This window comes from Lissotriton helveticus, chromosome 4_1, assembly GCF_964261635.1.
Source record: "Lissotriton helveticus chromosome 4_1, aLisHel1.1, whole genome shotgun sequence".
NCBI classification, from domain to species: domain Eukaryota; kingdom Metazoa; phylum Chordata; class Amphibia; order Caudata; family Salamandridae; genus Lissotriton; species Lissotriton helveticus.
The window spans coordinates 435,362,298-435,385,572 of NC_136063.1; the positions used below are offsets into that span (position 1 = coordinate 435,362,298).

At 43.6% G+C, this 23,275-nt stretch overlaps 1 protein-coding gene across 1 annotated transcript in view; it reads right to left on the minus strand.

The window, feature by feature from the left end:
• PTDSS1 (phosphatidylserine synthase 1) overlaps positions 1–23,275 on the minus strand; it is a 360,643-nt gene that overhangs the window by 158,372 nt on the left and 178,996 nt on the right. The window contains exon 5 of the mRNA XM_078686999.1: positions 15,738–15,896. Within this exon, the coding sequence (XP_078543125.1) occupies positions 15,738–15,896 (159 nt within the window). The remainder of the gene's footprint in view (positions 1–15,737; positions 15,897–23,275) is intronic.

The window sequence follows — 23,275 nt, forward strand, 5'->3', positions numbered from 1 at the left end:
GACATATTAAGAAATGGGCGAGAATTCACGCACATCTTTGCTGCAATCGTTTGACATGCTCGCACCGCAGGCTACTGGGACCAGAGGCTAGACAGCAAAGCTGTGGCTGCATCACTTCAGCAAGTAATGGGGTCGCCATGTTATTCTTGTAATGCACCTGAATCTTACACTTTTTAATCTAGATTAACTCTCGTTCAGCCAGAAAACGGTCCACTGTCTTTCCGCTTTCACATGGCCCCGCTGCATCTTGCAAAACTAACTGGAATCCATTTCAACCAAAAATACCGATATTTTTTTTTCAAGGCTGGTAGGTCTGGATCCCTTGCAAGAAAACACTCCATTTTCAAATGGCCTTTTTGCCAGCTCCCAAACCACACATTTGTTGGTGTTTAATATTTGGGTGTGGTACGGCCAGGTAATTTTGAGATTTATGTTTTTTTAATTAAGGGGAGAAAACATTTCCATACAATAAGAGGTGACCTCGCTGAAATTCTAAATGTGCATCAGATAGGATGGAAACTGCAAAATGAAAAACCAAAACTAGTACAGAGCGTATATGAGTAGTGGAAGAGGAGTGCAACATGTGGAAGAGGAGTGCAACATGTGGAAAAGGGACAAAAGTAGGTCTGGCTGGTCAGCAGAATACTGAATTGAGTTGTCGCCCAACACATCTTACATCGGCCTAAAAGACATCTGCAAGGAATTCAGGGGCATAGATCCGTTTAACTTTAAAAATAGACAATAACACGTGCATGACAAATCATTTCTGACTGCACTATACCTCATCTTTTATATATGCACTTGTACTTCCGGGCCCACCATCTTGGGTAAGGAACACGAGACAATTCACCAGGGCTAGGCCCCTCCCACCCTCATGCCCTCGCCGCTATAAAATACACCTAAATTCACCACATCTCACTGACTACGAGTGAGTGTGGTGTGTTGTCTGGTCCTGAGGCGGAAGCTGGGACATTGTTTTTTAAACTTGACGCTTGATTTAAAAGCCTACTATTATTTTAAACCTCGCTCCAAAAGATCGCTATTGGAGAAACTGCATTTAAAAAAAAAATAGAATCAATCGCCACTTACATTCAGTTGCTGCTGAAGTGAGAGCGGATCCTGCCCCCTCAAAAACGCGATTGAGCCTCGGCTCCCCTGCCGAACTTGCATTTCCGGGCCCACCATCTTGGGTAAGGAACACGAGACAATTCACCAGGGCTAGGTCCCTCCCACCCTCGCCGCTATAAAATGATTACCCTACCCAGGAGGCGCAGCGGCGGCGCCGGCGGGGCGCCAAAGGCAAGCCCGTTTGGCCCGTCCGCGACCGACCGGGACCAGGGGCCACTACCGCTGGCAAAAATAATTCCATCTCGTACTCTTCCAGCACGTTACATCAACTACGAGGCCCCATCATTGAACAATGCCTTGCGTCCTGGAATCCCTCTTCGAATCTCTTCAGCTGCCCACAGTGCACGTTTCAAAATGGCATAAACCCACACCCCCCATCATATCTTATGTTCCTGCTGAACTGCAGGTCTCTCCCTAAACATGCCACAGAAATATCTCTGTTAATCTCCGACAAAGAACCCGACGCCATTTTTCTCACAGAAACATGGCTACAATCTGAATCCGACCCCTATGTCATTCAAGCTCTTCCCGCAGGATATCAAATACTTCGGGCCGACCGCTCATCTGGAAAAGGCGGCGGCATAGCCATCATTTACAAGAACTACTACACATGCCGCTCCTCTCCAACTACCCTATCAGCTGCGAACACCTTACTTTTTTCTCTGAACTTCTCCCCCACATGCACATTCTCTGGGACTCTTATCTATCGGCCACCAGGCACTCCGACTAACTTTATAAACAAACTTGCACCGGAGGCAGCCAACTGTGTCTGCTCTTCACCTAATTTCACCTTATTAGGCGACCTGAATGTGCACCTAGATGACCCCCTAGATTCGGCTGCCACCGAACTATGTAACAATCTGGAGGCACTAGAACTCTCCCAGCGAGTGCTGCAACCCACCCATGAAAAAGGTCACCTCCTAGACCCAATCTTTACTAACTGTACTCATCTCACAGTGAATCCACCCATTCCCCTCCCATGGACGGACCATTTCTTGATCCCTTTTACCTGGGCGCCATTCGGACCACGTCCTAAACCTTCCACCGCCTCCTGTAGGGACCGCAAATGGTCACAACTTAACACCAACCTATGGACAACAACTCTGGAAGCCTCTGTCCCACTAAACAACCCCGATCCGATTATCAATAATGACAACTTTAACAACTGGATTACCTTCTCCTTAGATCTTACTATCCCATTTAAGGACGTCAAACCCAAACAGAGACCAAAAAACGCTCCTTGGTATTCACAGGATCTGCGCACTCTTAAAAAAGAATGCAAAAGATTGGAACGGAAATGGCGCATCGATTATTCACAAACCAGCAAAGATGAATATCCGCCCGCCATAAAAATCTATAAAAATGACATAAAAAAAGCCCAAGCAACCTTCTACGAAAACAAAATTAACGAAGCATCATCTAAACCCAAGGAAATATTTCAAATCGCGAAAAGACTGCTCAAACTTCCCGATAAACCATCAGATCCTCTTACTGCTCAAATCCGCTGCAATGAACAGGCAGACTACTTCCTCAATAAAATAGCCACAATCTATGCATCCTTTCCCCTATCCCCTCACCCCACATTACAACAAAGGGATATCAGTCCATCTCCACCTACCACCCTAGAAAACTTTCCACCTCTGGAGCTTATTAGCTTGGAGACCATAATACTCCAGGTAAAGTCCGGATCTCCCAGCGACCCTGCCCCAGCTCAGTTCCTCAGAACAATCACCCCCACCATACTGCCCACCATTCTGAACTTAATTAATAACTCACGACTTGTCCCCCCTAATTATCGCCCAATATCCCTGCTACCATGGATATCCAAAATCGCGGAAAAGCATGTCAACCAATCCCTTACAAAATTCCTGGAAGCAAATAAATTACTAGCCTCGTCTCAAACTGGGTTCTCCCCCATGCATGGGACAGAAACCGCCCTACTAGCCGTAACAGAAGGAGCAAGAATGATCACGGATCAGGGCGGCACTGCGGCCATTATCTTATTGGACCTCAGTGCCGCCTTCGACACTGTGAATCATGACATCTTGCTTCACAGGATCGCAGAACTAGGGATAACATCTACAGCGGCGGCCTGGATACGTTCATTTCTTTCAGACCGCTCATTCCGAGTCTGCGAAGGCGACACCACCTCGCCCAGTAAACCACTCAGTTGTGGGGTTCCCCAGGGCTCCTGCCTGAGCCCCACACTGTTTAACATATACATGCACCCCCTCGCAGAAATAATCCGCCCTTTCGGCGTCCAAGTCGTGTCCTACGCGGATGACACGCAGCTGGTGGTTACCCTAAATCATCCCTCCTCTTGCTCCAATGACCTCAGAGGATGCATGGAAGCTGTAAGTACCTGGATGAGCCAGTCGTACCTGAAGCTAAACGGTGACAAAACTGAGCTAATGGTACTGGGTAACTCCCCTCAAAAATCCATTGAGTCTCTGTGGCCACCAGATCTAGGCCCAGCACCCCCAGCCAGGAACACCATCAAGAGTTTAGGAATATGGCTAGACAGCACACTATCCTTCGGGCACCAGGCAACTAAATTATCTGCCACTTGCATGGGCATTATGAGACTCATCCGAAAAATCCTACCACTTCTCCCCTACAAAGCCAGACAAATCATGGTCCAGGGCTTAATCCTTTCCCAGCTGGACTTCGGAAATGCCCTTTATCTAGGTGCCCCTGAATCTACCCTGAAAAAGCTCCAGGTGATACAAAACTGCGCTGCCCGTACACTTCTGCACATCCCCCGCCGCCTATCAGTGAAATCCGAACTAAAAACCCTCCACTGGCTGCCAGTAAAAGACAGGATTAATTTTAAAAGCATGTGCATTGCCCATCGCGCCTACTGGAGGAAAGGAGCAACCCTCAACCACACCCTGATTACCCCTTACCACCCCAACAGACAGTTCAGGTCAACTCACACCTTTCAAGTCCTCAGACCTAGGTTCAAAAGAGAAAGGAGTGGAGGAAGAATGTTCTCAACAAACGCGGCAAGACTCTGGAACTCCCTCCCAATCTCTATTCGCTCAGAACCCAACCTCCTGCACTTTCGGAAAAAATTAAAAACCTTTCTCTTCAGCAGATAAAATTACCCTCCCCACTCACCTGTACTTGGCTCAGCGCTAGGATGCCTGCAGGTAGCTACCGCGCTATACAAAAACCATATCCAATCCAATCCAATCCAAATGTAGAAGGCAATGAGGAAAATAATGTCAAATAGGGAAAAGGAGGTCAGGGAGCTCCTGATTTCCGAAAGAAAGTGAAGGAGGGGGCTGGGTTGTGTTGGACTAGGAGATCTGCTATTTTTAGTTCAGTGTGAAGTGAGGCCAGGACATTTTCAATTGTGAATGTTTTAATGTGCGTTACTAGGATTTGGATGGAGTTGTCAGCATGATGAGCTAGCCATGGATTCCAAGAAAGGTGCAGCGGTCTAGAATCAGTCCACAGAGGAATAGAGCTAGTTAGGGGTTTTAGTGGGCACAAAGTTAGGGAAGGAACAGATATAAGGACAAAAATTGAGATATAGAGCAAGAAGGAGGGTCGAGCATGGATCCTAAGTGGGGCTGCGAAAGGGCCATATGGGGGTGAAAGGGCAAAAATGGCATAATCAAGAGAAGAGTCGAATGTCAGTTGTTACCTCTGGAGTCATTACATCAGGAACACTGTACTAAAATACTTCAATACTCATCCCTGGACCCTAAAAACCCTCTTACTGCCCCTCTATGCCACCATCCCTGAACCCTTAAAGTGCCTCATGACCCCATGCACTACCCAACCCAAAACTTCAAAAACCTCTATTTAGAATCACAAACCATCACTGAGCCCAAATCCCCTTATAACCTCTTTACACTACTCATCCCCTAGAATTCAAAATGCCCTTACTATCTCTACACAGTTCTCATCCTTGAACCCTAAAACCCATTATTACTCCTATACTAAAAAAATGGACAACCATTAAAAAGGGCCTGAAGAGTATCGCCTGGTACTCCCCCAGCTCAGAGAACTGAAACAAAAATGCAAATGCTTGGAAAGAAGCTGGAGGAAGGATTTCTCTCAAGCCAAGAAAACTAAATATAGAGAGGCTACCAAAGCATACAAATTAGAAATCAAAAATGGCCAATCACTCTATTACGGAAATAAGACCACCACAGCATCTAACCCTCCCGCGCCCCCTCTGCCCTCTGATGATATCCCAGGAAAGTGCACCAACTTGGCAAAGTACTTTTCCCAAAAAATTGAAGACATTTACTCCACTTTTCCCTCTTTTTTTTATATACACTAAGCACAGGGGTTTGAGGCTATGAGAGATTGCACCTATCCATTAGTGTCCAATTTGTATCTAGAGAATTTAGGTGCTAAGGACAGGAAATCCAAGACCCCTAGATCTCCCTAAGACTAACAAGTCTCAAACAATCAGAAAAAAGATTTGTCCAGCACTCTTTAACACATGGTATTACACACAATAATCATAATAATTTATAATAAACAATGTTGTAGCATGGTATTCCAATGATTGTAGTCCCAATCAATGACGAGTCTTCAGTGGAAGAGTAATAAAGTCTTTATTAAATTCATCAAAAGATTCTTTCTTCATAAAAGACAGACTGTAGCCGATGCCTACGCGTTTCGTCCATCAAAGGACTTCTTCGGGGCAAACTGATAACTGTCCGAATTTCTTAGTATGTTGGAAGAAAGGTTTATACTGATTCTTCTCAATGTAACAATTCGTATTTAGTTATTTTCTTGGCACATTTGGTGCGATCCCAAGACGCTGATTTGCTTATAGATATAATGCAAGGTTTCTCCTGATTGATATCCCTTTCTCTTTTCGATGAGCATTTGACTGTAGTCAGCTGGCTTTTTACAAGTCCAACATATTGCATTTCGTTTGCAGCTCGCTTAGTGGCGTCGTGTCCTGCCGCCATGTGTTAGAGTGCTGGACAAATCTTTTTTCCACTTTTCCCTCTATTTTAGCTTTTTCAAATCCCCCACCTCCAGAGGATCAAATACGAACATCCAACCCTCGCCTTGAAATAATTCCCCCCCCATGATCTAAAACCGCTAAAAGATTACCGTACTCAATTGGAATCCGGCTCCCCCAATGATGTGGTCACGCCCAACACTCTAAATCTGGTCAGCGACACGGCCGCCACAACCATACTGGATCTCATCAACATCTCCCTATCTTCTGGATCTGTGCCCCATCCCTGGAAACAGAACGAATGCCTTCATGTCTCACAAATGGGTTTCAGACCCCTACAGGGCACGGAGACTGCCTTGTTGGCTGTTGTCGAAGAAACCAGAAACATTTTGGATGTTGGTAGTTCTGTGGCGATTGTACTGCTCGACCTTAGTGCGGCCTTCGACACGGTGAACCACCAATTATTGATGGCAAGACTTGGAGAGGTTGGAGTGACTGGAACCGCACTTAAGTGGATTAAGTCCTTACTGGATAATAGATAATAGATCATTTCAAGTATTTGAGGATGATTCTACCTCCGAATGTATGCCGCTGCGATGTGGGGTGCTGCAGGGCTCTTCCTTGAGCCCACGCTTTTTAATATTTATATGCGCCCTCTCGCCAAGATTGTGGAATCCTTTGGACACCAGATAATTACTTACGCAGACGATACACAGTTGATTGTATCACTGAATAAAACCGGCAACGTGGGGATCAACGTGGCCAACTGTCTGGATAAGGTAACTGCATGGATGAATTGCTCATTCTAAAAACTTAATGGGGCAAAAACATAGTTTCTGGGTAACATCTCCCCCCAAGATGGCAACTTATTTTGGCCAAGTTGCCTAGGTCCAATGCCTGTCCCCAAGGATCAGATTAAAACCCTTGGGGTATGGCTGGACACAATTTAAACTTTAAGGAACAGGCAGGCCCGTAGAGTGGCAGGCACGTGTTATGTGATCATGAAGATGATCAGGAAAATCCATCCTTTGTTGCCTTTTACGGCAAGGAGACTGCTGATACAAGCCCTGATCCTTTCCAGGCTGGATTATGCCAATGTGCTTTTTCTGGGCTCTCCCTGCTCAATCATTAAAATTCTTCAAACTGTACAAAACTGCGCAGCACGTCTTCTTATGCAGGTCCCTAGTAGGGTATCTGCAAGACCACATATTGCATTGCTACATTAACTTCCAGTGGTGGAACAAATTAAGTTCAAAGCACTGTGCATCGTCCACAGAACTTTTTCAGCCAAGGGACCTCCGATCCTTCATTCTATCATGTCCCCTTATCATCCTAAAAGATCTCTTTGCTCCGGAAAGAAAAATCTAGCAGTGGTTCCCAGGATCCATAGATCGTGGAGTGGCGGACGTATGTTTGAATATACCGCAGCAAAGTGCTGGAACCAGCTTCCTAGCCATATTCCCTTGGAAAATAACTATCTGGTCTTTCGCAAACTGTTGAATACTCTTTTATTTCCATGATGCCTGACCACAGCACGATGATGTCTCTTCCTCTAGCGCTGGGAGGCCTTCTGGTAGCCATGCCCTTTAGAAGTGCCTGTTCATTCATTCATACAGTACCCATCTCTGAACACTAAAACCTGCTTACTACCCCTATATGCCACCATCCCTGAACCCTAAAAGCTCCTTATGACCCCATACACTACACATCCCTGAACCACAAAACCCTCTATTTCGATACACTATCATTCCTGAACCCTAATAACCTCCCTCTTAGCCTTATACCTACCCTATTCCTGAACCCTAAAATACAATTACTACCACTATAAACTAACCATCCCTGAACTCAAAAAACTCCTTACTACCTTCTAAATTAACTTTTTTTAAATAATGATGAAATACTCAATAGTACTTTTCAATTAATTACTTTAGCAATTATTTTACATAATACTTGCAATATTGTTTTTAAGTTATTACTTAAAATGAATGTAAATTATTACTTTTTGTAATTTACATTTTTATTACTTATATTTAAATTATTTTTAATTATCACTCAACTTCTGTTCAATTAATTAAAATTACTTTCACAATTTTAAGTGACTTACCTTAACTATTATTTATATTTATTTCACTTGCACAGATGGCGCCAGAGTAGATATGGTTGAGCTTCCACAGGGAAGGCATTTTTTGGTTTTATTAATAACTTGGGCAACGAATTAATATCCATGAAACTCTAAAAAAAATCCATCTGAATTCTTCATGGTAACTTTTATGCATATCTGTTAAGCAGAGTTCAAGAAAAAGTGGGCCCCAAAAGTATAATTTCCTACTTAAATGCCGTAGGAAGAATTGATCTCCAATACAGAAAAATGGCTGACGGTATTTACACCACACTTGGCATAAAGTTAGAATTTACCTCAAGAAACTGTGCTTTTTTGGTTTGGTATGGATAATTCAGTTCAGTAGTTTTCGAGAAATTAGCATTTAAAAAGAGGCTCGGGTTGTGAATGAAGGGGTTACATTTTAGAAAATGATAGAGGACACTGACAGTTAAGGATCTGCAGATATCAGAGGATGCAAGAATTCAAAGAATACTCAGATCCTATTGGCCAAGGGAGCTTTTTCTCCAGTGAGCCACTTCAGAACTGCGGATCCAGGTAAGTATATGTGGATATGGAAGGATTCGACTGGTTCCGACAACAAAGAAAATGCTTTTACAGCCATTAAAAGACTCAGAGACTCTGTCCCAGAGTCCTGAAAAAAAAATTAAGAGGGGGGAAAAATGGGGCAGGTTGAGAAAACTCGTGAACCCCACAGGACCACGTGGCCGCCCTCAGTGTTTCATACAAAAAACAACAAAAAAATTGAGAGATTTTTTCACTTGATCTTCGAGTCCGAGTGACGCCCTGCTATGTGGATTCGAGGGTCCACTATGGACTGAAGGATGTGTGGAGGAACCTGGAATCCAGCAATGGCCATGGATACTTGCATAGGTCTGAGGCACCAGGGCAGGGACGCTTGCCCCCAATTTAAAGATCCAAAATTGGACCAAATACAAAAAAAAAACCAACACAAACAAATAAAGGGATCAGGCCCTGCGGCCAACCACCATTGCCTAAACTATGCACAACGGGTTGGCTGCCAGCAGGGTGTTGGGGCAGGGTTTGGCCAGAAGCCAAGGCCTATTACCAACCCTTGCTGTGCACGGTCAAAGGCTGCGTGCAGCAGGGACTGGCCATCCGCAGTGAACCTACAGGCCTGGCCAGAGGCTAGGTCCTACGTCCAGCCCCCAGGGCCTGGCCCATTTGCAGCTGGGATTGGCTGCCTAGAGTGGGTTGGACGCAGGGTTTGTCGCCAACCACTGCTACACATGGCCAAATCCATGAATCTGGCGCCAACAAGTGAAGCTTTGTCGAGTCTGCGGCACAAGGGTAAAGAAGCTTATAATGGATCCGTAGACTTAAAAAATGTAAATAAATAAAAGGGATCAGACCCTGCGGCCAATGATCATTGTGCAGGCCAGGCAAAGTGGGATGGTTGCCCTCATAAGGTGGAGGCTGACCGTACTAAGCCTGGCGACTTTTTGCAAAGCAGGGGTAGGTTGGCAGAGAAGGGATTAGAGAAGGGATTGGAGCCTGGCAGGAGGCCAGTCCCCTACAGCCACATGCAGTGGGTCGAGCCCAGGGCCTGGCCAGAGATGAGGCCCTAAAGCCAAAATCTGCTTTGCTGAAGGGTGATGCGCATGGACTCTTGGATGTAGTATGTGATTTAAAAACAAAACCCAAACACACAAGAAATTAATTGGAAAAAAATAAGGTAAAAGTGAAGTTATGGCTGCCACTGCAATAACACATTAACGTGTGTTTAAGAAAACTCATATTCCAGTAAAAATCAACACTGTTAAAGTCTAGTTAGTAAAACCGTCATGCAAACTATAATATGCATACAAAATAAAAATGAAATGCATACGAACTAACCAACTTATATCTATAAAACAACAAAAAGCAAAAATGTGATTTAAGAACATCACATCAAATCATTATGTAAATAAAGTACATCACATGTATTTAAAGTACATCATAATCAAACCAAAAAATTATAGTACATGCATAGTTGACTCTGAAAATGCGGTACGGGTAATGTGTAAGATGATTTACAATATTTGCAATTACATAGGTTTCAATATGACAGTCATTTGTAGAGGTAAGTAAAACTGTGAATTTTTAAATCATGTTGGTAGCATGTCTCATCTTTGTAACATTTGCTCTAATTCCAACCCTCTAAATATGTAATTTAGCAAAAATATTATATGTTAGAAGCAAGGAGTATCTGCTAAGGTATAACAAATTAAGGTGACATGAGCATATGTATATTGTCAATGTGATAGCATTGATTTAATTTAGTGCGACCAGAGACCAGGGAATTTATGACTGATCTACAATGTAGGACTGAGCTGATAGACTAATCTTTACGTAGTAGTTGTGGCTGTTTTTGTTTTACCCTTCCTTAGAAAGACAGTTTTAAAGAAACATGGTCAAACTGGTATCACTGTGTATTTTTATATTCGAAACTAAACTTTTCTTCTTCATGATCTATTTGTTCCTTGAAGGCAGGATTATATATATATATAATCGCTAGTAGCATAACACGCCTGAGTCCATTAGAGAGCAGTTGGGCATAGAGGTACGAGCAACGAGACCCGGGGAGGCTTCCCCGAGGTCTGTTTACAAAACGGCGACAGCATGTGCAATGAGGATGAACGCCGCGAGGCGGCTCTGGATGTGTTTAAAAAACGCACACAGAATCCAACAATGACCGCGGATACCAGAGGTAATGGGAACGCACCAACAAGTTCCCTACGAAATTTATTTCTAAAATTGGAACGTTTAAGTGAGAGAGAAATCAGGAAGTGGTGGGAAGCCACTTCCCTACAAAATTATATGGATGTTGACCGAGTGCCTAGGGGGCTTCGTATTTATACAGTCCCCGCCTACGAGAATCCAGACCCCATGCTATTGGAACAGTGGGCGGAACTCATAGCGGCATCATGTAAGGCACAGCTGGATTTGCTCGTTAAGTTCGCCTGGAGTGATAGAACTAAAGCGATTAACGAGATAACCGCTTTGGATGCTGAAATTGCAAAAGAAACAGACACTGCAAAGTGCGCACAATTAAGAGATGACATGAAAAAAAGATTAATAAAATATGAATCGAAAATCAGGCAGCGGAAGCAAGAGAAATTTGAAAGGGATGAACGGGATTATGCTCAAGGCAGAATCCTTACCTTCTCCAAGAAATTCGATGGTCCACGCAAGGCCGCTGATAAAATGAAGAACACTGGACCGGTGGAACAGCCCCCCACATCTGAATCATCGGCCACTGAGGAGGAAACCGAGGATGAAATGCCAGGGTCCAGCAATGCGGGCGACAAGACTCCTTTTCAGCGGGAATTCGACCTCATCCGCCGTACGTGGCTGAGGGGGGGCAAACTCAAGCCACCAGAAAACGACGGAGAACAAGACGAGGCGGTTGGCAGAGGACGAGGAAGGGGCAAAGCCATATCCCAAACACCTCAAGGGGCCCGCAAGAAGAGGGGGAAGAGGTGGTAGACATCAGTCCTACCGTCATCAACCTAACGGATAAGATCCTATCAAAAGAAGAAGAACAAACCCTACAATTGGGACTCAGTTTTTGCCCTAATAAAGGACTTGAGTATACCCAGACCCGCATCGACCTTTTCAAACTGATCCGCAAGCTAAAACTCCACAAATTTCACAAAATGAAACCTGACCTAGGAGAGACAAAGAAATCAAAAAAGAAGACGACAATCACTTCTACGGATGTTCTGTCAATAAGGGACCTGCACACGGCCAGAACCTTGGAGGATCTTAGGGAGGAGCAACTGATTGATGATGCAAATGGCAGCCCAGAGACACAAGGGGCACACCACATTGAACAGCAATCACCCATCACGGCGTTCAAAGCACCTTCCCAGTTTAATCCTCAAATGGCATATGATGCCATAGACACCTTTTCAGATGCAGTGACTAAAGATCTGATGCAACATAGGCTATCCAATTTCAAGAGATCGAAATTCAGGAGTAATCTCACGGCAGGGCAAAATACAGCTCTGGAGACTCTAAGCACCAATAAAGAGATCATCGTGAAGCCCTCCGACAAGGGAGGCAATGTCGTCCTGCTATCACGCAAGCAATATTGTCAGGAATCCTTAAGACAATTGCAAGATCAACTGAGTTATGAGTCAATCGATAGAGAAATCTACACCACAAGCATTAAACTCTATCATGATCTCCTGACTAGATGGCGAAACAAACAGATGATAGACATGAATGAATTTCTATTTCTTAGGAACCCGGAACCAACAACGCCCACCTTTTACCAATTACCTAAGGTACATAAAGATCTAGTGTGCCCACCTGGACGTCCGATTGTGTCCTCCAAGGGAAGTCTTACGGAGAATCTTTCTATATACATTGATTCTTTTCTTTCAGAATTTGTGGTTGATTTAAAATCATATGTGAAGGATACCAAGGACTTCATCAGACAGATCGAACAGATCACATGGGACCCTAAGTACATATTAATAACCATGGATATTGCCAGCCTATACACCAGTATACAGCACGATCAGGGTGTAGAGGCTGTTAGATACTTTCTTGAGAAGAGACCAGCAAAATATCTGGAGCATAGCAAAATGTTATTAGAATTTTTGAACTTTTGCTTAAGAAATAACATTTTTCTTTTTCAGGAAGATCTCTATCGGCAAACAAGTGGTACCGCGATGGGAACCTGCTTCGCCCCCAGCTACGCGAATCTCTTCGTCGGCTGGTGGGAGGAGCAGGTGGCCCTATCGGGGCATAATGGAAAATGGGCCAAATATATAGTGGTCTGGCGTCGATATATCGACGACCTCTTCCTGGTGTGGAGGGGCTCCTCCACACAGGCAGAGGAATTCATTGAGGACATCAATTTGAACCAGTTACATCTGAAGTTCACCTCTGAAATAAGTAGGACTGAGGTACACTATCTGGATTTGAGGGTCTTTGTCAATCAAGGGAGGTTAGAAACGGCCCTATATAGGAAACCCACTGCCGGGAATAGTATTTTACATGCCGGTAGTAGTCATCCCCCCAGTCTCATTCGCAGTATCCCCTACGGCGAACTGTTAAGATTACGACGGAATTGCTCGCTTGAGAGAGATTTCGTTATCGCGGCTAGGGGATGCATTGCTAGATTTCTTAACAGAGGCTATGATGAAACGTTGCTAAATGACACCTATAACAAGGTACTAAGAATCCCCAGAAAACAACTCCTTGCCCCAAACATGGAAACTAAAAAAGATTCGGATACCACAGGTAAATTTCGAATGGTCACCACCTACTCTGCTGAGGCCAATCAGCTGAGGAGAATACTCACCAGAAGCTGGCACATATTACGTACAGATCCAGTCATAGGGAAAGATGTCCCAGACAAACCGCTCCTCACTTTTAGGAAAACCAAATCCCTTAGGGACAATCTGGTACAAAGCCATCTGAAACCGATTGAACAAAAATCGAGTGGGAAGTTAAGAGATATGAAGGGCTTCTACCCTTGCGGTAAATGTCGTGCCTGCGAGAATAGTAGAAGGACACTTAAATACAATGTCCCGGGTTTGAGTCAACCGAGGCCAATCAATAAATTCATCACCTGTACCACCCCTTACGTTGTTTACTGTCTGGTCTGCCCATGCGGACTTCAGTATATTGGCAGTACAATAAACAACGTAAAATTGCGAATACTTGAACACCAGAGGGCAATAACCAACAAGGATGTTGCCTATCCTGTTGCGCGGCACTTTGCCAAAGTCCATGCGAGCAATAGAGAATTGCTTAGGTATTTTGGTATTGATCATGTACCTTTGCATCCTCGAGGAGGAGATAGACTCTTGAGTCTCCGCAGATTAGAGTCTAGATTTATCATAGATCTGCAGACCAAGAGTCCACTTGGGCTTAACATCGGGGAGGAATTTACAGTGCATCTAGGCCGCTAATAAATAATAAAAAATAGGGATGGAGAGAGAGTAATATAACACCTAAACAAAAGAAGTAATGAGAAGTCTCAACTCAGGTCATCACACCTCCATCCCAAGCAGCTACTACCTACTGATAGCAACGTTGTTTGTAATGTATATTATATCTAGGAACTTATTACTGAAATTGAACATCGAGTTCCACATTCTGGTCAAATCTATGATCGATCATGATCTGTCTACATACCTTGTATATATTGTATATATTGTATATATTCTATACATTTTGCACTTTCAGTGCAATTTATATATTGTGATTTTGATTTTGATTTTGATTCAGTCCTTGTTTCCTTGCTTTGTTCTTGTCTTTTGACTTATGATGGGTCTCTCTTATGAGTTCTAACAACTTGCAAATATGTCTACTGTAAATAATTTTTGAAGTATATATTGGACATAAGCTAGGTGGTTTATTGAACTCTTGAATTTTGAATTTTGATGCAACCTTTGCAAATTAAGTATCCACACATACATATGTATATAGATTTCTCTCATGCACTTATTCTTTCTAAAATCACAGTAAGGCATGTAACAGCCTGATATTACCAATTTGTCTCCGGTAGACTAATATTTATTATGAACACCGGAGAAGTGCCGATACACGGCGAGATTCAATTTTTATCTCTGGTAAAAGACATGCCATTGTTGGTTTATAATTTACGGTCAATTTTTTGTTATTCTCTGGTATCTAGTGGGATGTAGAATGTAATTTGAAGTTAAAACCAGGTATAAGCCGATTCACGGCCTGATTAGGCGCTCATTATTATTTTTATGCCTCTAATTTTGTATTTACAATAATCTTGGCCAAGTGGAGTTATGAACGCTATTGCTAAGCAATGGTTGATTTACAAAATGTATTATGACGTTTTTCCCATTGTGCAATGGCCGCCACGTTATTCCTGGTAATAGTCATGAATGAACACCCATACCGATACCATGAGTCCGCCTTCACTTTCTGTGAAGGCGTGTATGAATACAAGCCGCGCGCAGCTTTACACTGACACTGAGGAAGGACTTTTGTGTTTGAAACGCGTCTGTCATCTCTTGCTTGCTGCTGTAAGCCGTAATAAAATCCTCGTTTTGCTGTACCTGGAGTGCTTGGAGTTTCCTTTTTTCACTGAGGGAGACCACGGAGCTTCTATATATATATATATATATATATATATATATATATATATATATATATATATATATATATATATATATATATGGATTTACCTCAGACCTACCTTTTTCTCCTTTTACCAATTTAAATAGTAGTTCAAGGCCAAAATGCACAGCGCGCCCTACTGGATATTTTTCACTTTGCCTACCCTGGACCTGATGAGCATCTTTTCTCAACCTCCTGTCTATCCATACTTTACAAGCTATATCAGCAGTCGTTAGGACTCAAGGGTGACTGAGCATCTGGTGGAGTGAGGATGTGAGCCTAGGACAGAAAAAGGAGACAATGTGCGTGAACAGGAAGAGGCCATTGATGGCCCTATAACAGAAAAACAGAGAATAAACAAAGATGATGAACTCATTGTCACTGAACTGCTTGATTAATATAGTTATCCAAGAAGGATGTAGCTAAATCCATACTTGCCTCTGTGACTTCCCACGTAATGCTGATTGTCCAACACAATCCATAGCTCCTGATTAGCAGAGCCTTCATGGCCCAGCCCCAAAAGTGTCCGAAGGCAAATATGTCAAAATGGCTTAGGATCCTTTCCCAGGTAATTACGTGGCAATTAACCGCATATTCCTGTGGTAAAAGAAGCATAACATCAATAAAAATTTACCACAAATTATTGTAAGAGATCTCACTGGCAAAAGAGAAGCAATGCAGAGGTAACTGGAACTAGTTCTGAATGTCAGCATGACATTTAACAAAGGTATGCATTTTAAAACGTGAAACATTACATTCAGTGCTCAGTTTCTAAATATGCACACTTTACTACCTTCTCTGCCAAGGGTCGAGTATGACTTCAAAAACCATTAAACACTGCCAACTAGTCACTTTGAAAATAAAGAGTTTAATATAGACATTAAGTTTGAGGTTTCAACTGTAATGTTATATTATTTGGGAATCTCATACCGTAACGACTACGCAATGTTCCTAGATTTGTTATCTTTGTGTGCTTTTAGCAGTACAGTTAAGGTTTCTTTCCAAAAGTAATTGGTTGGGTTCAGACAATTAGCAGTAACTAATCGCAATACTTAGAGAGAGATCCTTGTGGTATCCTGGTCTGTATTTCCATATTTGGTCATTCTTTATTCATTATTAGTTTTGGTTGTGTTGCTTCTTATTTATACATACCTGCCTAGTTTTCTTGAGCTGCGTCTCAAGACTTTTTTCTTTTTAAGTTGAAGGCTACCAGACGGTGAAGCGGTCTGGTTTGCTAATGACATCTTAGGGGACATTCCGAAACCTTCCCTGTGAATGTCTTCCGCCAATTGCTTACCATTGGCTTCGTGGTTTGTAACTCAGATTTGCTAGCTTTCTATGTGCTGGCTTTATTTGTTTTAGGCTGTCCAGCTTGAGTTCGTCCCTCCCAGGGAGCATTGCCTATTTACAGTATTCTTCAGGCTGCTTGCGTTCTATAAATAGGCCTTTACCTCTTGTTCTTATCTTGTCACACTTGCTGTGCATTCGAAGACTGAGGTCAAATGCCAGACTCTTCTCTTCCAAGGGAGCTTGGTGTTTACTTTTCTTTCTTTGACTTCAAAGTGATAGGATTTATGCAACAATCTTGCTATGAAAGAAAGACTTTTTTCTAGCACACAACAAAATTGAAAAGTTTGTAAATGAACTGTACATATGTTTCAGAATATATCAGAATTAGGAAAGCACAAATGAAGCACATTTTTCCTCATTCTGAAGTGGTGTAAACAAATTATTTGAATAGAATCAAAACAAATCAATACACTAGGTGATGACAACTCCACACATTGTTTGTGCACTGTATACTTTTATCACTAAAACTGTATTATTGTGTAATGGTAATTTCAAATGTAAATGTGTTGTCTGTAACGTCAGTGCAGTACCACACCATGCCGTCTCCACTCTGCAAAACTGCACTGCTCTCTACTCTACTGTACACCACTATACTTTACTGTACACCACTCTTTGTCACTGCACTCTACACCACTCCAGTGTAGGCCCCACCACTCTGCAACACTGCACTCTACACCAATCCACTCTACACCGTACCGCACAACTCTATGCCAATCCACTCTACACCACTCTAATCTACTCTAGCCCACTGCACTCTATCTTGAACCACTCTTCCCTGCACCATCCCACTCTGCACCATTTCACTGTACTCTGAAACAATCTATTCTACACCACTACACTCTACTCCTCAGCACTACGTCACTCTACTCCACTCTGTGCCACTGCACTCTATGCCAATGCACCCTAAGCCACTCTACTCAAAACTAATGCACTCTATGCCAATCTACTCTGCACCACTGCACTCTACGCCTCTATACTCTACACCATTGCAATCTATGTCACCACATTCTACGTGCACCATATTGTACTCTGCACCACTGTGCTATACACCACTCTGCACCACTATACACTACGCCACTGACAACTACACCAGTCTACGCCACTGCACCACTTCATTCTACTCTACGCCACTTCACTCCACTCTATTCTGCAGCATTCCACACTATGTCACCACACCCTACATCACTCCAAGCCACTCTACTATACGCAACTGCACTCTGTTCTACTCTACTGCAGTCTACACTACTCTAGTCTACTCTGCACCACTCTAATGTACGCCACTGAATTCTACAACATTGCAATACTCCACTCTATGACATGCCATTCTACAAAACTCTATGCCACAAACTTTTAGCCATGCTGTACTGCAGCTGCGCTGGTGTACAATATGGCTAAAGGACATTTATATAGCCAATAGCTCTTGCATAGACCAGTTTGCTTTGCCAGTGCTTAATGTTCTTGCTTACGCCTTTCTGGCTCCAGTGTTTCTCAGGAGTTGAATCTAAAATCTGGAATTTTACTGAGGGGTAATAAATGTATGCCCATAGAAGGTTTACATCGTCAACGTTGGTCATATGGGCTGTGCGTCAATAGAAGAACCTTTGCATGAGTCAATTTGGGAGGTCTGCCTTGCCAGGTGGATGATTTGGTAAGTAACCGTGAAGAATATTTCTTACCCAATAGGCTTTGGAAGGCAAGTGACACACCTTTAATGTCTTTACAGTTTCTAGAGCATGCCTGGATTAACTGGATTTATATTTTGCTGGACCATACCTCAATATATGTTACTTATATTATTTTGGGAGACTATTCTTTTATTGAGTCTATAACTAGAGGTTGATGTGCCGTTTCGGACCAACATTTTTTTTTAGAAGGTTTTTCCAAATAATGGGTCACAGATAATCTGAAAATATGGAAGTGCCTTTGAGAATTAGAGATAAAAGTCATTATACATTAGCTAGTTGTGAGGAAAAAAAGTTTGGGCTTATCATAACAGTCCATGTTCCACCACTGGTGTCTCTCCTTTTGGTTTACTGAGGGAATGGACTGCGAGAACCAGTTTGGTTCAAATCTTTTTTTAAGTTTGTTTAAATTTCTTTATTAGTTTTACAATTTTTATGTGTCACAACAATCACATTATTCGTTCTTAAATGTTCCATGTAAAGGTACATCATAGCATTTGCAATAACATATTAGGTCAACAATATGAAATAAGAAAAAAGGGGGGAAGGAGGGAAAAAATATTAACAGGGTAGTAAGGTAGTGGTGGGGGGGAGGGAGGGAAATCGCATCTCACTAAAGTTCCATATCCAATGTGGTTGGTGTAGCCAACACTGTGTTAGTCATATAACCCGCCATCACTCCCAGCACCTGCGTACCGTGTACTAGTGTCTCAATGTTATTGCCTGTTGTCTTGTGGGGGTTGTCAGGGGCACATGCTGCTTACTCAGATGCTTCGTATCCTTCTAGATTAGCACTCGGGGTGGAGGGAGTGGGAGGTGGGGGTAGAGATACGGTCATTGGGGTCTTTCCATCTCTTCACCTGGGGTACTCGACCCCTGGGATATATCCTGTGTTTCCAAGTGCTCTTGCCATGTACCCCGTAGGTTTGTGAGGATTGTGTCCCAGGCCACAGCTATCGGTGCCCTGCGTACACCTATGGCATCTTCCTGTCGTATGGCCACAGACTCCGCCTGTGCCCAACATATCATGGAGTGGTACCATGCCTGCGGTGACGGGGGTTGGGTGACTTCCTGCGTTTAATGATAAGTCGTTTTGCCATGATGAGCCCTAAGTCTATGAATCGTGTTGTCACTTTATGTTTCTTGCGCCGGTGATATGGTCCAAATATACAAACCTCCCAATTCCAATCTAGAACTCGCTCTGTGCAGTGTGCCAAGTGTGTCGTGATGGTCTCCCAATGGGCGTTCAGTTTGGTGCACGCCCACAGCATATGCACTAGGGCTCCTCCTACCAGTTCACAGCAGGGGCAGTGTGCCTCAATACGATTATACATTCTATTAATGGAGGCCGGTGTCAAATATGCTTGCTGTGTTATTTAATACTATATGATCCTAAACCGAGCATTCCTCGGACTATAAGTGGGGCCTTCCAGTATGGTCGTCCATTATCAATTTGGTTCCATTATGGTAAAAGGAAAAGAATCGAGATGATAATTTCAAGAAGTCATTCTGTAATTTACCTTAACTTATAGTCTTGTAAGACAAGTTAGAAAGTACTAATGAGGAAATCATTGTGGATGATAGTTTGTATGAAGCTACTGGTTCGGGAAACCTTGCTGGAGAAAGACCGATTCAGATAAAGAGTGGTGGGATGTCTAAAAAACATTCTTATTTATGGAATTTAACTTGAATCATACTGTGTTTGTTTTAAGGCAAGGAGAAGTACAATCCTTGTTTTCATTTACTTATTTAGTCTTTATTTACTCTTTGTTCATTTTAGTTGTGTTGCTTCTTATTGAGGCATTTTCAGCTAGTTTCACCAAGCTGCATCTAGAGGCATGTTTACTCTTGCTCACGCCTTTCTGGCTCCAGGATTTCAATTCCAGAGCTTCACCTATGATGTGCCAGTTGAAGTTGAGGGCTTGACGAGGCTGGTTGCTAGCGGGCAGGCTCTTTATTCATTACCATTAAAGATAAGCAAATAGTTTCAAATTTCTTCCTGGAGCCTTCCTGATGTGATCGATAGAACACGACAAACCTACGCTCATTCAGATGTCCTGCCGAGGTAATGGCAATGAGGAGCACAGTATTGATGATAAGGAGCCATAACGAATAGCTGTGGGACGGCTCAATTGGAGAATGGACAATCACAAAAGAAGGGGGACATATATATACCAGGCCTTTCAAAAATTGTATCACAACGGGTGACTTAAACAATGAGGGCTGATCAGGCAAGCGTAAGAGGGCTGAAGTGTAACCTTTAACAAAGTCCAAAGTAAGACTTTGCTTGGCAACTGATGAAAAAAAAGCAAGAAGACATCAGACAGTTTGGCCTGGAGGTACTCAATCTGGCGTGTGCCTCACCAAACTAAAAATGTGTCCCAAAGACCGTCATAAACAGTCTTTGTTGAGGGACACCTGACTGCAAAGATGACATCAATCAACTCAGGAGGAAGGTTGAAGGTGTTCAGCTGTTGCTGATCAATCTCCATGCATGAAGGTGGAGTTTGTGAAGGCACGGGGTTAGAATCCGACCCGGCTGCTGCGACAGCATATCTTCCCGAAGTTGCAGCCTGAATGGAGGACAGATGATCAAGCCCAAGAGTTCTGGATACCATACTCCCCCATGCCCAGTGTGGAGCCACTAGGATGCCTTGAGCAAAGTCAGTCTTGACCTACCGCAGAACTTGGGCCAGGGGTGGTATAAATGGAAAGGCATACAGGAGTCCAAGTTCCACTCCAGGCATAACGCTAAGCAAGAGACGCCTTGGAAACAAGAACACGCTGACATTGCACATTCTCGGCGATGGCAAACAGTTCGAGCCAAGGTTCTCCCCATTCGCATAAGAGACATTGCCCCACCTCTGTTGTAAGTGCCAGTCATGATACACCAGGCGCAGACAGTTGAATTCATCTGCCCTGGCTTTTAATGAACCTGCCAGGTGGTTCACCACCAGAAGATTCCTTGCAGTTCCAGCCAGTTTCAGAAGCACAAGGCCTCCTGGCACAGGGTCTGTGACTTTACCCGCACCGTTTCTTGCAATACCACATAGCAGTGGTGTGGTCCGTGAGCACCTGTACCAGACCACCCCCCTGATGGATGGCAGGTAGACTTTCAGCACCAAGCGGATGGACTCAGCTCCAGTTGATAAATAGCCGGGAATCCGCCGGAGAACAGAAGCCTCTGATTTCCACCTCTCCCAGATGGCTGCCCAAGCCCAGAAGTGACACATCAGTTCTGGGTACGGAAAGAAGAGAGGTCTGCCGCTGACCCATTCGGGTTTCAGTAACCACCACTGCAAATCTTTTGCTGTCTCCTCCTAAATCTGGACCAGGTCGGAGATGTTCACTTGATGATGGGCTCACTGGGACTGAAGAACTCACTGCCAACTTGGCATATGCCACCTGCTGTGCTCAACCAGCAGGATGCCATCATCAGTCACAGTAGCGTCAGAACTAACTTCACTGAAATCCAGGACCGAGGCTGAAAGATCAGGATCACAGTCTGAATTTCCTGGACTCTCCTTTCCAGGGGAAAAGCACAAAACCGAACGGTGTCCAGAACAGCTTCGATGAAGGAGAGTGTATGAGAAGGAGTCAGGTTTGACTTCAGGCACATTGACAGCGAACCCCAAAAATGACAGGAGCTTTGCAGTAGTCTGAAAGAGTCCGATGGCTGCCTGGGAGAGTACGCCTTCAACAGCCAGCTGTCAAGGTAGGGGAAGACTGGCGCCCCGACCTATGAAGGTATACTACCAACACTTTAGAGAACACTCCAGGGGCGTTGGTGAGACCAAAGGGGAGCACAGCAAATTGAAATTATTCCTCTCCCACTACAAACCATAGGTTGCGTCAATGGGTCGGAAGGACAGGAACATAGAAATAGGTATCCTGCAGATCCAATGCCACCATCAAGTCTCTAGGGTCGAGGGCAGACAAGACCTGGGCCATGGTGAGCATTTAGAATTTCTCCTTCTAGAGAAAGGTGCTGAAAGGACACAGGTTTAGAACAGTACAAAGGCCTCTGTCCTTCTTGGGAATCAGAAAGTAGCAGGAATAGCAAACACGCCTTACTTCTTGTGCAGCCACTCTCTTGATAGCCCCTTTGTCAAAAAAAGGCTTGCACTTCCTGCAACAAAATGTAGAGATGGAGTTCCTTCAGTAGTTGGGTGAATGGTTGATGTGGTGGGAAAGAAAAGAAAGGTAAAGCGTATCCTTTGCTAACAATATGTAGGGCACACGTGTTCAACAGGATCTCTTACCAACCGGATATAATTGGTGCATTCTGCCTCCTGCTGCGGTGAGAGTAGTACTACTGCTCACTCTCTTGACTTCTCTCCCCAACTTCACCAGCAGCAACAATGCCACTGTTTCTTTTGTGCCTTTGTCCGAGGCACCCCCTACTGCTAGCCGGTCCCACCGTATGAGGGAAGTCAGCAGTTTTGCAGCAGAAGCGGAGGTGCCCATCACCCCCACAGCCAAGCTCAGCATGCATGCCGCTCAGTCCATCGGTGTATGTGTCTTTCACAAATCGAGCTATTTCCAATTGGAATATATGTAGTTAAGCTGTAGCCTAAAAGTTACACACTGATGCATATAGGGTCAATGTGTCCTGAGCAGGGGATTACGTTTGGGAAGTTGCTGATTAAAAAAAGCTGAATCTTATTGTTTTCTAGAAAAATTGTTGTGACAAATGGTTATCCTGGAATTAGGAGCGGCATACTTGATGCAGGAGTATCATAGTGGATGGAAAACCTATGAGTTTAGAGGAAGTAAATTCAACGAATTTCGGTTGAATGGTTGAAGATTATGTAAATAAACTTCAGACCAGGTATGTAATTGTGAAAAAAGATAAAAAATAGCAATTTACCTAATGGCGATTCAGGGGGTGCACTTTTTGATCCCTATACTTGTGATATTTTTCAGATAGGAGCCACGTGAGGC